The 15,042-nt window shown below is 46.0% G+C and overlaps 2 protein-coding genes across 2 annotated transcripts in view; one reads left to right on the forward strand and one right to left on the reverse strand.

Annotated features, from left to right (window-relative positions):
- The window catches only part of LOC143329671 (serine/threonine-protein kinase 4-like), a 26,958-nt gene extending 20,772 nt beyond the window's left edge, over window positions 1-6,186 (forward strand). The window contains exon 11 of the mRNA XM_076745682.1: window positions 1,902-6,186. Coding sequence (XP_076601797.1) covers window positions 1,902-2,060 — 159 coding nt within the window. The 3' untranslated portion in view covers window positions 2,061-6,186. The remainder of the gene's footprint in view (window positions 1-1,901) is intronic.
- The window catches only part of LOC143329663 (delayed-rectifier potassium channel regulatory subunit KCNS2), a 36,870-nt gene continuing 28,013 nt past the window's right edge, over window positions 6,186-15,042 (reverse strand). The window contains exons 9-10 of the mRNA XM_076745669.1: window positions 8,617-8,709; window positions 6,186-8,492 (exon numbers count right to left, since the gene is read on the reverse strand). Coding sequence (XP_076601784.1) covers window positions 8,037-8,492; window positions 8,617-8,709 — 549 coding nt within the window. The 3' untranslated portion in view covers window positions 6,186-8,036. The remainder of the gene's footprint in view (window positions 8,493-8,616; window positions 8,710-15,042) is intronic.

Here is a 15,042-nt window from a genome sequence, read left to right on the forward strand (position 1 = left end):
CGTTCGACGTCCGCCGTGTCAAGCTGTTTCACTCTGTTTTTATCGGTTTGCTGTGAAAACTCAGCTGACCAGATAATGTAGAATAAATATCTTTGTTGAAGAATCAGACTTTGACAAACTGCAGCGACATTCACAGCAGCTGGTTTATGTGTTCGGGTATTTGTTTAAAGGAGAAGTCCACAGAAATCCTTCCTCTGAGTCTCAAACAGTCCCTGCAGATATGAAACAAACAGCCGCCAGCTGTGCTTCACAGCAGCTTTCAGTGGACAGAAAACGGCTCAGAGCTGCAGATAACAGTTGTTTCCTTTATCGATTGATCTGGTGATTATTTGCTTGTATCGGACAGAACGTGACGACGTCCCCTGAACAGTCCAAAACCTGAAGACGCAGCAAATTCAGCACTAAAAAAACTAAAAAACTAAAAATGAAAGCAACCGTTTTTCTTAATCGTGTGTTCGATTCTGCTCCTGTTTGCTGCTTTTCTTCGTCGTATGTGATTGTAAACTGGAGGTCTTCGTCAGTCGGACAGAATGGGACATTTGAAGGCGTCTCGTCGGGGTTAAACATGAAAAATAATCTGCAGATCGATCAGGAGTATTGATCGCTCCTGTGCTGTTGATCCATGTTCGTAGTCGTAGAGAAACGAGTGTTTGGAACAAACCGAGCACGTCGGTGGATCAGAGGGAGGTGATGCTGTCGAGGCTGTTTCAGTTGATCGGCTTCGTTTTGACGCCGTATATGTGGAGAATTCCTGTAATTAATACAATGAATTGATCACTGAGGGTAGAATGAATAAACGGTGGGGCTGCCGTATCTCGACCCCGGGGTCGTCCAGCTGCAGGACCTTCTGGTCTGTCTTCTGACGAGGACGCCGGTGTTATTTCAGCTCCATTGATTGTGGGTAATAAATAGCAGGAGAGCGAGCGCTGCTGGTAAAAGCTGAGAGAGGGAATCCCCCCGGGATGAGCTAAAGCAGGCAGCGGGTCCCTATCTGAGGCCTGCAGCACCGAGAGGACGCTGAGGAGATGTCGATAGATGAAGCCGCTGAAAGCTCCTGAAATAGATTCACTTATCAGACGCCTTGATCATCGCTGGCACGCAGGAGATATTTTAGGTGCTCGTAAAGACTTTCATAAGTGTCCATTAATGGATTTGGTAGCGGTTGATGTTTGAATCCTGCAGCTGCACGAAACAACGAAGTCAAGACGTGATTCTCACAGAAGCTGAACTGGATTCACGTCCAGGCTGAAGAACGAAGCTCTCGTTGTCTCAGACTCAGACGTGTCTTTTGATGCTGCTAGAAGCAGGGGCTTTGTCCTTCATATGGAACCAGTAGTTTGGCTGAAGCTTTCCATCCTATTACATGGTCTTCATCCTCTGAGAGGAGCTGTAGACGCTGTCACTTTAAGGACTTCTTGACCTTTGAAGCAGAAGTTAACGAGCGTTTCTCCAGAGCAGCTGAAGCCTTTGAATAACTAACAGTCATTCTGTGGTTGTTCACCGTGTGAACTGATGAATTTAGGCAAAACCGCTCGGCTCCAGTCGTTGTTTCAGCTCTGATAGTTATTGTCCTCCAGATGTGACAGCTGAGGGTCCGTGCAACGTATTGATCATGTGTTCAGTCTATAAATGTCTGAAAATAGTAAAAATCGTCTGTTCCAATCTCCTAAAACCTTCGCTGACGAGATATTCAGTTCGCTGTCACACAAGACAAAGAAAAGCTGCGAATCCTCATATTTGACAAGCTGGAAATAAAGAGTGGTGGTTATTTTTGATTGGACAATAACTTCATGTTGAATCAAATGTCAGAAGGGTTCTGCTTCAGTTCGCAGGTGAATTGTTGTGCACAGTGTGTTTGACGTATCAGCCCACAGGTGAGGTAAAGGTGTGTCTGTTTGCAGGTGAGCACGTGGTCGGTGGAGGAGCTGCGTCTCCGTCTGGCCTCTCTGGACCCGCAGATGGAGCAGGAGATCGAGGAGATCCGTCAGCGCTACCAGGCCAAGAGGAAGCCCATCCTGGACGCCATCGAGGCCAAAAAACGACGGCAGCAGAACTTCTGATAGGGAACGTCGAGCTTCAGCAGCAGCTTCTCCGTGAGGTCAGTGAGAAGCTCAGAGCTGCTCGTCAAAGGTCTCCAAACCACGAAGTGATGGTCCACGCTTTGGACGTCAAACTGCTGAAGGACACAGAGCTGTTCTGATCTCACGTCCACGTTCCTTCATTCTGCCTCGAGATGATCTGGACTCTTTAGTTTCTGCTGTGAACGGGTGAAGAAAGCTGGATTTAAATCCCAGCAGCAGCACATCTGGACGTGCAACCGTCTTTCTGTTCATGTCCTAAACCTCAGTGATGATTGTTAGAAAACCTCACATCTCTTCAAGTTTAGTGTTTTTACTCCATCATGTGGTACAACATCGCTTTAACTGCTGGCTCTTCATCTTCGGTACTTGTCCTTTGACTCCTCTGGTGTTTGCTGTCATTGTTGAATGAAGATGCTGCTGGACTCCTCAGTTCTCCCACTCTGGACTGTGGACGTCTGGACGTCTCCTCCTGGTCTTAAAACCTCCTCAGAAGTTTGCAGATGATTAGTTTGTCCAGCGTGTCTGCTTCTGCTGTCCAGAAGGTTCCTCGCTCTCCACCTTCAAAGCTTTCTCTCTTGAAGTTAAAACTCTTTCATCCGGTACTCGTCCTAGGTTTAGTTTTTTTTTTCTACGTGCCGCGCAGCCTTCGTTGAAGTCTGTTGGTGTAATTCATCATGTTTCAGTTCTACAAATCAAATCAATATATTGATCCAGACTTCCGGCTCTCTCGTTAAAAAGGAAGCGAAGCGACGCTCGAACGTTCAGTGAGGAGACACGAAAACCAGAGTTTGGTGTCGGGTGTGAGAAAGGTTCAGCCAGCCTCTGTCTCATTCACTCACGTTACATTTAAGGCCTCGTGATGATGATGATGATGATGATGATGATGATGTTTCACTCAGGCAGCTGGTGAGGATTAACACTTTGTTTTATATGAGTACGCCGTCCTCGTCTTCCTCTTCATGGATCTGACTGCAGGTCTAATGTCTGACTTTAACCTTTGACCTTCCCGTCGAACAGCAGCTGGACGCGAATCTTCAGGCTTCACCGTGAAAAACAGACTTTGTGTCTGAGCGTCGGCGTTTCCAACCTGCAGGTCACAAAGTGAATCTGAGCAGATGGTTCGTTTCACATTACGAGAGCTTTGTTTTACTCTTCGTCACAGTCGTCGTCACCTGGATCTGTCGGCTACGTCTCAGCGTGTTAGAAGGTTTAGTTAATATATTCTCAGAAATGGGGGAGGGGCGAAGCAAAGTGTGACCTTGATTCAGGTGTAATGATGATGACTTTTGGTTTCCACAGACCTTCTCCTGAACGTCTGAATGCTCCTCTCAGCTGTTTTAAGGGACTTCAATCAGGACGTTTCGACCGGCCTTTGTTTGACCTGCAGTGTCCTTCGTCGTCTTTCCTTTGGGGTTTATTTCTCCGTCCTGCGTCTGTTTTCCTTCAGGAGCTTCAAACAAAGACTTCAGTCGCCACGTTGATGGAACGGATTCAACAAAGCTTTTATTTCCTGGATTTATTTGTTTGACTCTCCCCCAAAAAGTGCCAAGAAGCGTCAGACTGAAGCTGGCGTGAGCAGGTCTGATTCAGCTCCACTGCTAACATTCCTCCGCCGCTCGTTTTCCACGTGGTCAGTCCATCCAGCACAAAACACGAGCCAGGATTCTATTTTTCTACGTAGGTTTAGTGGGTACACGTCCGATCGCAGCTTCTCAGGTCGTAGAGCTCCTCAGGGGTGTAAAGTACCGACGGCGGCGATGAGAAACGACCGTCGATCCTTCAGAGATCCTTCGCACAAAGAGTCGCGTCTGTACATATTTCAGCAGTTTTTGTATATTGTGATTCATCCGACGAGTTGAAGGGTTCAGTCCCCAAAAACGAGGCTCTTCTCTTTAAGTTATTACTCTGAATATGAAGCGTCGGGATGTTTTTGGGGAGAAACTCCTCAGACCTGATGGTGAAATGCTGTTTTGAGCTCTGTGCAGGACTCTGTGAGCACAGTGCATCCTTCTCTCTTCTGTGTTACGAGCCTTCATTTCTGCCTTATCGTGTTTTACATGTTTTATTTTTGATGAACACAGAAGCTGCTTCTGCTGACTTGATAAAAAAGGGGAAATATTGGGAAAAAATGGAGCTTGAGGGTTACAAAAGTGACGCTGAGCCGTTTGCTGCTGTAAAAATGACGTCGCGATCACTGGAGAACTGAACCCGTTCTGATGTTTTGGGTTCAGTTTAAACACGAACTGCTGTTTGTTTCTGCCTCCTCCGACAGAAACGACCTCTGAATACAGAAACTGGTGACGAATCGAACCTGCGGGTGTTTGCGGGTTTGTTTGCGCCCTCAGTGGTCCCTCAGCAGCCTGGTTAAAAGCTGCACACTTGACCAGTCATCACTGATCTGTGCTTCAAGTCACAGCACAGCGAAAACACGACACATCTGGACACGACGTGAATCCTCTTTTCTCAGGCTGCTGTTTCATCCTCAGCAGCTCAGACGTCTTTTCATCGCTCCTGCCGTATTTTCATGTTTTGTACGACGCTCGTTCTGTTGCTCAGTGTTCAAGCAGGAAAACAAACACTGTCGCTGTCAAACGGTCGAATGCAAGCCGTCACTGGGCTCCACGTGGAGCTGTGAGCGAAGAGGAAATGAGTGAAACTGCTGTTTTTGGGCGTTTTCCACATGTCTGCAGGTGAATCTACCTGGAAAAGTTTTCACTGTTAACTCGTCTTTCCGGAGCTTTCCTGACGTGTTTCTGAAGTTTGCCTTAAGGTCTGCGGCGGAAGCCGTCGATGTGTGTGAGACCACTGATGTTCAGTTTGTGTGTTTCAGGTGTTTTTGTTTGCTTGTTTAATAAATGAATAAAGACGAAGAGAAGTTCAGACTCGTGTTTCTTTGTTTTTAAGTTTCCACAGTAGAAATGTTCTGACTTTCAAGGATTTTCTGCAAGTTTGGTTGATGTGAGATGAAGATTTTTTGAAATACTGTTTGACTCACTGTCAGATCAGTGAAGTGCAGTCAAAAGTTTAACATTTCCCTCTGAATGAGTAGAAGCGTAAATGAGCTTAAAACGCAAAAACTCAAAGTACACGTACTTGAGTAAGTGTACGACATGTCGCCACAGATCATCTGAAATCTGCCGTGCTGCTGCCGAACTGTAGAAACTAAACTGTTCTCTGTGTTTTTGAGCTGTTTTTAAAGATTTACGTATCCAGCAGGAGCCAATGAGCTTTGAGCTTTGAGCCGCAGACAGGAAGTCAGAAAGAGCCGACAGCAGCTCCTGAGGTCATTCTGTGTATTTGAACTGGTTCCTCCTCCTCCTCCTCAGCCGTCTTCATCGGTCTGGACTGGAGGACGGAGTGATTTCCAGAAGTCTCCTCTCGTCCCCTCTCGTCCCCTCAGATCCGTCAAACACACTGAAAGTTTTAAGGCTCGTTTCCTGCTTTCTTATTTTTCACCACGTCGAGACTTCTGCTGCCAAAATAACCGAGATGAATTTTTAATGAGCTCGCCACGAACCCGATCTCTGGTTTGTTGTTTCTCTCAACCCAAAATAAAGAGGTGTGTGTGTGTGTGTGTGTGTGTTTCTGAGCGTTTTCTAAGTCACATTATTGTGAAATGACGCCATGCTTTGCACCTAACTTGCTTATTTCTACATAAGAGTCACGATAACGTTGAAATAATTCAACATAATTCGTCTGCTCACCACCCCTGACAGCATCTTTAACTAAATACCTAATAAAGTAACACAAGAAGTACAAAAACGCAGTATTTTACTCGTATAAACTCCTGAAAATTGCTCCTCAGTCGAGACGTCAGCTGGAAGCAGGAACTTACGGAGGTGAATAAACACTGTTGTGCTGCACAGTTCAAATAGATCATTACTGTATTGATCCAATCGATAGCAGTGACTCCGTTCAGATATCAGCGACACACCCGACACTGAAGACTTCCTGTGCTCAGTTTGGGGCGAAGGCCAATGAGGAACTCAGCCAGGACGGACGTTTCTGGGGCCTGAAGCAGAATTTGACCTCTTCCAGGCTCCGGTTTCCCAGCACAGAAGAGGAAGAGGAAGATAAATCATGAGGAAGATAAATCGTGACACTTCACTTCTCAGAGTTTAATATCAGAACAGTTGAAGGCTCCTGATAAACATCCTGTAAGAACTGATGTGTTCAGTTTCTGCTCGGGAACGTGTGAAAACATCTTCTAGTTTCAGGTTTTAAAATGATGAAATCTACAAAGTGACTGTTTACATGTTTACATGAATAAAGCCTTATCTTATCTTATCTTATCTTATCTTGTCTTATCTTGTCTTATCTTGTCTTGTCTTATCTTAATTTGATTCCCTGACACTGTTGAAGCGTCGTGTTAACTTCAGGTAAACTTTGGAGTTTATTTTTTACACATTGATTGAATGAATCAATTCACGCAGCACTTAGTTTGGCTGCTTAAACAGACACACACACACACACACACACACACACACACACACACACACATATTAACACCAGTAATGCAAGTTATTTAATATAAATGATTGAAAAGTGATTCAAACTAATTAAAAACCGTGTAGAAAAGCAGAGAGTGCTGCCTGATGTCTGAATATTCACTTTAATAAGCTGCCTGTCAGCTCGTCATCTCACTCTAATTAAAAGGAATTTGAAAGTTCATTTATGAAATAATGAAAAATGGATGAAGAAAACGCAGAGTTCAGTGAAGGAGAGTAAAACAAACGAAAGGAAGAACGAAATGAAAGAACGAGGCAGAGTGCAGGAGGACGTGTTGATGCTCAGAGCAGCAGCAGCTGATCGCAGGTCAGTGAACAGAGGACGATTCAAAGTCACCTGGAAATGAACCCTGCTGCCTTCAGACGCACCTGAACCAGCTGATTCTGTAAAATGCTGTCGAATCCGTTGTCATTAGCTTCTGTTTACAGGTTTCACTCTTGGTGCTCTTCTGCTTCGTTCCCTCTGTCTCTGAGACGTTCTTTAAATAAACCCTGATGCTGTAGGTGTGATCATGGTCCTGTTTTTAGCTGCTAACGGCTACGTCCGCCTCTTTGATCAACAGCTATCAGAAGGTTTCCATGAAGTCCAGATCAGACATCTTGTTTCCCTCACGATGAACTGGAACAATCTGACTCTGACTTTCCATCTTGCCATCATCAGAACCTTAATTTGTCCAAAATGTTGGTTAATTACAAAATTAACACCCATCAGCCTCAGCTGCTCTTTGTCCTCAGTGCTTGCATGCTAACATGCTAAGCTAAAACGGTGAACAGAGCAAACATTACACCTGCTAAATATCAATTTGTTACCATGACACGTGTTAGCATGCTGATGTTAGCATTCAGCTAAAAGCAGCGCTGTAACGCTGTAGCATGGCTGCAGACTTTCAGTCTTGCTGCTGCACGTTCACGCGACATCTCCTACATTCATGCTCCTCCACACCCGACCACACCTGAGTGTGAGTATGTTCTGAGGTGTGACAGGTGTGAACGTGCAGCGCAGAGTCCAATGCAGCACAGTTTGTCCTTCAGTTTCGTCTTTAAGTCTCTCTATGTTCTACTTCCTCCACAGAAGTGCTTCTCACAGTTTTTCATGATCTTTTTTATTCAGCTAACTTCAGAACTGTTTTTCTCTCGGTGACTCTTGACATTCATGTTTCATGTATATCCAGTATCAGAGTGGACAAACCTCCCTCTGCATGCACAGACGACCGAGGTCGAGCCGCAGCACATCACGTCCCGACAGTCTGTCATGGAGGACAGAGTGTCTCGTCCAGTGTGTCTCAGCTCTGTGTCAGTCGTCATAATACGGCTCCTCTAACCTCCGTCTTCAGTGGCGTCCACACAAACTGCCTCCTGCCTCAGTTCCTATTCTTCAGACATGATTGTGGTCCGAATTGCTTTGATCTCATCTGAGTCTCGTCTGAAGGGAAACTGAGGCTCTTCGTCACAGCTGATGCAGCTCCTTCTTCCTCACTATTGACGTGTATGACGGATGCTCCACGTAGCTGTAATTGATTACGCCTCCTTCGTCCTCATAATCTACATCGTCCTCCTCGATATCATCGATATCATCATCGTCCAGACACCGGCTGTCCCCGTCCGATCCCTCCTCCTCGTCCTCCTCGTCCTCCTCGGGCTCCTTCTCGCAGCTCAGCCTCACCTTCCTGCTGTTGTTGTTCCTCACCGACGCCTCCAGAGCTTTCTGCCGGCGGTAGAAGTGCGAGAACTTGTTGAAGATGATGGTGATGGGCAGCGCCACCACCAGGGTGCCGCCCAGAATGCAGCCGCCGGCCGCCAGCTTCCCGGCCACCGTGACGGGCACCACGTCCCCGTAGCCCACCGTGGTCATGCTGACCGTCCCCCACCACCAGCAGGCCGGGATGGTGTCCAGACCCACGTCCTGGAACAGACAGACGACCGCTTTGTATTTATCTGCTTTCACAGTTCAAGTTTTTAAGTCACAAGATCTGAAACCAAAAAAAACGTTGACATCAAAGTGAGTTCAGAGACAAAGCAAACGTTACCTCCTCGTATTCAGCAGTGTAAGCGATGCCAGAGAAGACGGACACTCCGACAGCCAGATACAGCAGCAGGATGCCGACCTCTCGGTAACTGTGCTGCAGACACAAGACGGAGGAACGCTTGTTAGAAACTTTCCATGTCTGCAGGTCAGCGGAGGAATTAAAGCATGGACGACTGGGACGCTCGTCTTTTAACTCTGTTCAAATCTCTGTGAAGGAAGAGCCAAAACCTGCTGTACCTCGAATGACCGCTCGAGGCTAGCTCCGAAAGAGTCCCCATAGACCCCCATATTAAAATGTCCAACTTTACAGCAGAGATAAACACGTTAACAGCCTGGTGTAAAAAACAGTTTTGGTCTCTAAAGTTAATTTCCTCGTTCATGAAAACTGAACGGGGTGAATTTATGTATGACTCACTCATAAATTATATTAAGGCTTAAAGTTATGCATAATTATGGCCATGGCTGCTTTGAGTGACAGCTAGCCACTAGGTTTCAGCAACCAGGCCTCATTCAGCCGCCTCAGCTCCACCCACGCTCCACCTCTTCATCCACTTCTGGATTAGACGGGAGTTTGGTGGAGTCAGGCGCTGATGTTTGATGTTTGCTCGTCTTCATCTCATGACAAAAGAATCGAGACAGTGAGACCAGGTTTCACCTCTCCTGTGACACAACGTATTGACTCTTCTGGTTAACTGAGAAAAAGAAGAGAAGAAGAAGAGAATTCCATTGAGACTTTGCCTAAATTCAATCCGGTCCTCCAGCCTCCACCTGGGGACTCTAAAGACACCAGAGAAGAAGAAGATTCTCAGTCAGTTCAGCCTCTGAAGACAAAACTCAGACTTCCATTAATGTAATAATGTCACGATGCTTCATGCTAAATATTTCAGATAATTTGGTTTTATTTTGTTGTTTTTCCTTTTAAAGGAAACAAAAATAGCAAACGTTCACATTTTTCTACATTTTTCATTCGATTTCACTTTGAGATAAAAGCTTCATAACATCATATTTAGACTGTGGAATGAAAATCATTCATACAATACAGTTAGCGTGCATCAAGTCAGGTAATTAAACATACATACACACAGATGTTACACATACACAGTACTATACCGCAGGGCTTTTGCACAGATGCTGTATCATCAGTGCATAAAGAGTCCCAACACAAATAAATGTCACAGTTTGAGAAATGGAGCTCCAGTTGAAGCTCGAGCTCAGCTCAGATTTAAACTCGTGTTTTGTGTTTAGGCTTCACATCAGCTGATCTGCAGCGAAGAGACCAGAAAGCTCTCAGCGTTCGACTCACCAATCAGGAGCATTCACTGAAGTGCTACTGCAATTTAAACGTAAATATAATGCATCATATCCAGTAAAGCAGCGACGTCTTAAAGAGTAAAACAAACTAGACAATTTCCCTGCGGGAAATTTTGAAAGGGCCACGGGGTCTACTGCCCGACCGCGTACATATACATTACATTATATGCCCATTATGTCTCTCTGTGTGTGAGGGAGCATGAGAGAGAAGTGCTCACAGAGGTACTGAGCCTCACAGGTTGCCACAGCAACTTCAGAGCCCCTCCCAATCATGCTCTATGAGACACAGCTGCGCACGCACACACACGCCCCCTCTCAGCACTCAGGCACACATGCACTCAGAGAGAGAAAAAGAGAGAGAGACAGACGTGGCCGGGCTTAGAGGCTGTTAATTCAAATTCTGTAAGTGTCACACATTTTTCCAGCACATTGTGTGAGAGAGGACAAGTTTCTCTACAACTGTGGAAAAAATCATGCGTCTAGAGCTTAAATTGTGGCTGGGAGGAGTGTGGAAAGACAACAAATCTGGAGTTAAAAAACGGCTCTCTGCCACTCTGAGCACTGAGGCTCAGTGGTTGTCACGGCAATTTGGCTTGGTTGCCCATGACGATAGGGGCAGACAGAGAGGGGCGACAGAAAAGCGGAGAAAACGAGCGATTTTCTGCCTCTGCACTCCTCTCACATTTGGGCTTCTCCTGAGAGAACGGAAGCTCCTATCAGAAAAACAAAGACACCGTGAGCGCCTTGAGGACTTCCTGAACGTTTTGGTGTAATTTTGTGTTTCTACAGAATATTTTGCGGACACAGTCGCGAGTTGAAAACAGGGCTCCTTTCTGCTTCTCTCCGAAAATCTTTGTATTGGAGTGCATGGAGAGCAGAGACAGACGTGGCCGCGCTTAGAGGCTGCTAATTCAAATTCTGTTCGTCTCACAGATTTTTCGAGCACATTGTGAGAGAGAGGACAAGTTTGTCTACAACTGTGGAAAAAATCATGCCTGTAGAGTGTAAACTGTGGCCGGGAGGAGCGTGGAAAGAGCAAAAACCTAGTCGTTTTTAATCGGCTCTCTCCCACTCTAGCGATGATGTCACCCACTCTAGCCTCTAACTGTCCGCGCAATACACACCCATTGAAATCTGAGAATTTCCCCAAAAACGCTCATGGTCATTGATGAGGGATTACTCAAAAACTACATGAGTTATCAAAACGTGGCTTAATACAGCAATAGACAAGACTTGTGTCTACAATTTAAAGTTTAAATGGAGTCTCTAGGTGAAAGTATGCCGGAGCAGTAGCCATTAGAAAAAGGGAAAAAAAAATTTTGTTTTTCGAGCTCCTCCCATTCATTTCTTATGGGAAACGAAAACGCGTTTTTCGCGACTTACGTCGCGAAAAACGCGTATTCTGTAGAGAAAAATAATAGCACGCCGATCCCGATCGAGACGCACGTTTTGATATAACATTTGCGTGGGTGCTCCCAAAACTGTAGGAGGAGTAGCGGTCCGAAATTTGACACGGAAGAGGAAGAATAACTAGACAATTTCCCTGCGGGAAATTTTGAAAGGGCCACGGGGTCTACTGCCCGACCGCGTACATATACATTACATTATGTGCCCATTATGGCTCATTGTGTGTGAGGGAGCATGAGAGAGAAGTGCTCACAGAGGTACTGAGCCTCAGAGGTTGCCACAGCAACTTCAGAGCCCCTCCCAATCATGCTCTATGAGACACAGCTGCGCACGCACACACACGCCCCCTCTCAGCACTCAGGCAGACATGCACTCAGAGAGAGAAAAAGAGACAGAGACAGACATGGCCGGGCTTAGAGGCCGCTAATTCAAATTCTGTAAGTCTCACACATTTTTCCAGCACATTGTGAGAGAGAGGACAAGTTTGTCTGCAACTGTGGAAAAAATCATGCCTGTAGTGTGTAAACTGTGGCCGGGAGGAGCCTGGAAAGACAGAAAATCTGGAGTTAAAAAAAGGCTCTCTGCCACTGAGGCTCAGTGGTTGTCACGGCAATTTGGCTTGGTTGCCCATGACGATAAGGGCAGACAGAGAGGGGCGACAGAAAAGCGGAGAAAACGAGCGATTTTCTGCCTCTGCACTCCTCTCACATTTGGGCTTCTCCTGAGAGAACGGAAGCTCCTATCAGAAAAACAAAGACACCGTGAGCGCCTTGAGGACTTCCTGAACGTTTTGGTGTAATTTTGTGTTTCTACAGAATATTTTGTGGACACAGTCGCGAGTTGAAAACAGGGCTCCTTTCTGCTCTCTCCGAAAATCTTTGTATTGGAGTGCATGGAGAGCAGAGACAGACGTGGCCGCGCTTAGAGGCTGCTAATTCAAATTCTGTTTGTCTCACAGATTTTTCGAGCACATTGTGAGAGAGAGGACAAGTTTGTCTACAACTGTGGAAAAAATCATGCCTGTAGAGTGTAAACTGTGGCCGGGAGGAGCGTGGAAAGAGCAAAAACCTAGTCGTTTTTAATCGGCTCTCTCCCACTCTAGCGATGATGTCACCCACTCTAGCCTCTAACTGTCCGCGCAATACACACCCATTGAAATCTGAGAATTTCTCCAAAAACGCTCATGGTCATTGATGAGGGATTATTCAAAAACTACATGAGTTATCAAAACGTGGCTTAATACAGCAATAGACAAGACTTGTGTCTACAATTTAAAGTTTAAATGGAGTCTCTAGGTGAAAGTATGCCGGAGCAGTAGCCAGTAGAAGAAGTGCGACAATTTTTACCGCCTCCCATTCATTTCTTATGGGAAATTTATCGCAGTTTTTCGCGACTTACGTCGCGAAAAACTGCGATAAATTTCCCAAAAATAATAGCACGCCGATCCCGATCGAGACGCACGTTTTGATATAACATTTGCGTGGGTGCTCCCAAAACTGTAGGAGGAGTAGCGAATCGAAATTTGACACGGAAGAGGAAGAATAATAAGAAAAAACACGCAGGATAACAATAGTGCTCGGGGCTTCGCCCCGAGCACTACTGTCTACAGCTTTGCTGTAGGCAGTAGTGCTCGTGGCTTGCCCCGTGGCCCTAATAACTAGACAATTTCCCTGCGGGAAATTTTGAAAGGGCCACGGGGTCTACTGCCCGACCGCGTACATATACATTACATTATATGCCCATTATGCCTCTCTGTGTGTGAGGGAGCATGAGAGAGAAGTGCTCACAGAGGTACTGAGCCTCAGAGGTTGCCACAGCAACTTCAGAGCCCCTCCCAATCATGCTCTATGAGACCCAGCTGCGCACGCACACACACGCCCCCTCTCAGCACTCAGGCACACATGCACTCAGAGAGAGAAAAAGAGACAGAGACAGACATGGCCAGGCTTAGAGGCCTCTAATTCAAATTCTGTAAGTCTCACACATTTTTCCAGCACATTGTGAGAGAGAGGACAAGTTTGTCTGCAACTGTGGAAAAAATCATGCCTGTAGTGTGTAAACTGTGGCCGGGAGGAGCCTGGAAAGACAGAAAATCTGGAGTTAAAAAAAGGCTCTCTGCCACTGAGGCTCAGTGGTTGTCACGGCAATTTGGCTTGGTTGCCCATGACGATAAGGGCAGACAGAGAGGGGCGACAGAAAAGCGGAGAAAACGAGCGATTTTCTGCCTCTGCACTCCTCTCACATTTGGGCTTCTCCTGAGAGAACGGAAGCTCCTATCAGAAAAACAAAGACACCGTGAGCGCCTTGAGGACTTCCTGAACGTTTTGGTGTAATTTTGTGTTTCTACAGAATATTTTGTGGACACAGTCGCGAGTTGAAAACAGGGCTCCTTTCTGCTCTCTCCGAAAATCTTTGTATTGGAGTGCATGGAGAGCAGAGACAGACGTGGCCGCGCTTAGAGGCTGCTAATTCAAATTCTGTTCGTTTCACAGATTTTTCGAGCACATTGTGAGAGAGAGGACAAGTTTGTCTACAACTGTGGAAAAAATCATGCCTGTAGAGTGTAAACTGTGGCCGGGAGGAGCGTGGAAAGAGCAAAAACCTAGTCGTTTTTAATCGGCTCTCTCCCACTCTAGCGATGATGTCACCCACTCTAGCCTCTAACTGTCCGCGCAATACACACCCATTGAAATCTGAGAATTTCTCCAAAAACGCTCATGGTCATTGATGAGGGATTATTCAAAAACTACATGAGTTATCAAAACGTGGCTTAATACATTAATAGACAAGACTTGTGTCTACAATTTAAAGTTTAAATGGAGTCTCTAGGTGAAAGTATGCCGGAGCAGTAGCCAGTAGAAAAAGTGGAATGATTTTTACGTCCTCCCATTCATTTCTTATGGGAAATTTATCGCAGTTTTTCGCGACTTACGTCGCGAAAAACTGCGATAAATTTCCCAAAAATAATAGCACGCCGATCCCGATCGAGACGCACGTTTTGATATAACTTTTGCGTGGGTGCTCCCAAAACTGTAGGAGGAGTAGCGAATCGAAATTTGACACGGAAGAGGAAGAATAATAATAATAATAATAATAATAAGAAGAAAAAACACGCAGGATAACAATAGTGCTCGGGGCTTCGCCCCGAGCACTACTGTCTACAGCTTTGCTGTAGGCAGTAGTGCTCGTGGCTGCCCCGTGGCCCTAATAACTAGACAATTTCCCTGCGGGAAATTTTGAAAGGGCCACGGGGTCTACTGCCCGACCGCGTACATATACATTACATTATATGCCCATTATGCCTCTCTGTGTGTGAGGGAGCATGAGAGAGAAGTGCTCACAGAGGTACTGAGCCTCAGAGGTTGCCACAGCAACTTGAGAGCCCCTCCCAATCATGCTCTATGAGACACAGCTGCGCACGCACACACACGCCCCCTCTCAGCACTCAGGCACACATGCACTCAGAGAGAGAAAAAGAGACAGAGACAGAAGTGGCCGGGCTTAGAGGCTGCTATTTCAAATTCTGTAAGTCTCACACATTTTTCCAGCACATTGTGAGAGAGAGGACAAGTTTGTCTACAACTGTGGAAAAAATCATGCCTGTAGTGTGTAAACTGTGGCCGGGAGGAGCCTGGAAAGACAGAAAATCTGGAGTTTTTTTTAGGCTCTCTGCCACTGAGGCCCAGTGGTTGTCATGGCAATTTGACTT

Source organism: Chaetodon auriga, chromosome 2 (assembly GCF_051107435.1).
Source record: "Chaetodon auriga isolate fChaAug3 chromosome 2, fChaAug3.hap1, whole genome shotgun sequence".
Classification (NCBI taxonomy): domain Eukaryota; kingdom Metazoa; phylum Chordata; class Actinopteri; order Chaetodontiformes; family Chaetodontidae; genus Chaetodon; species Chaetodon auriga.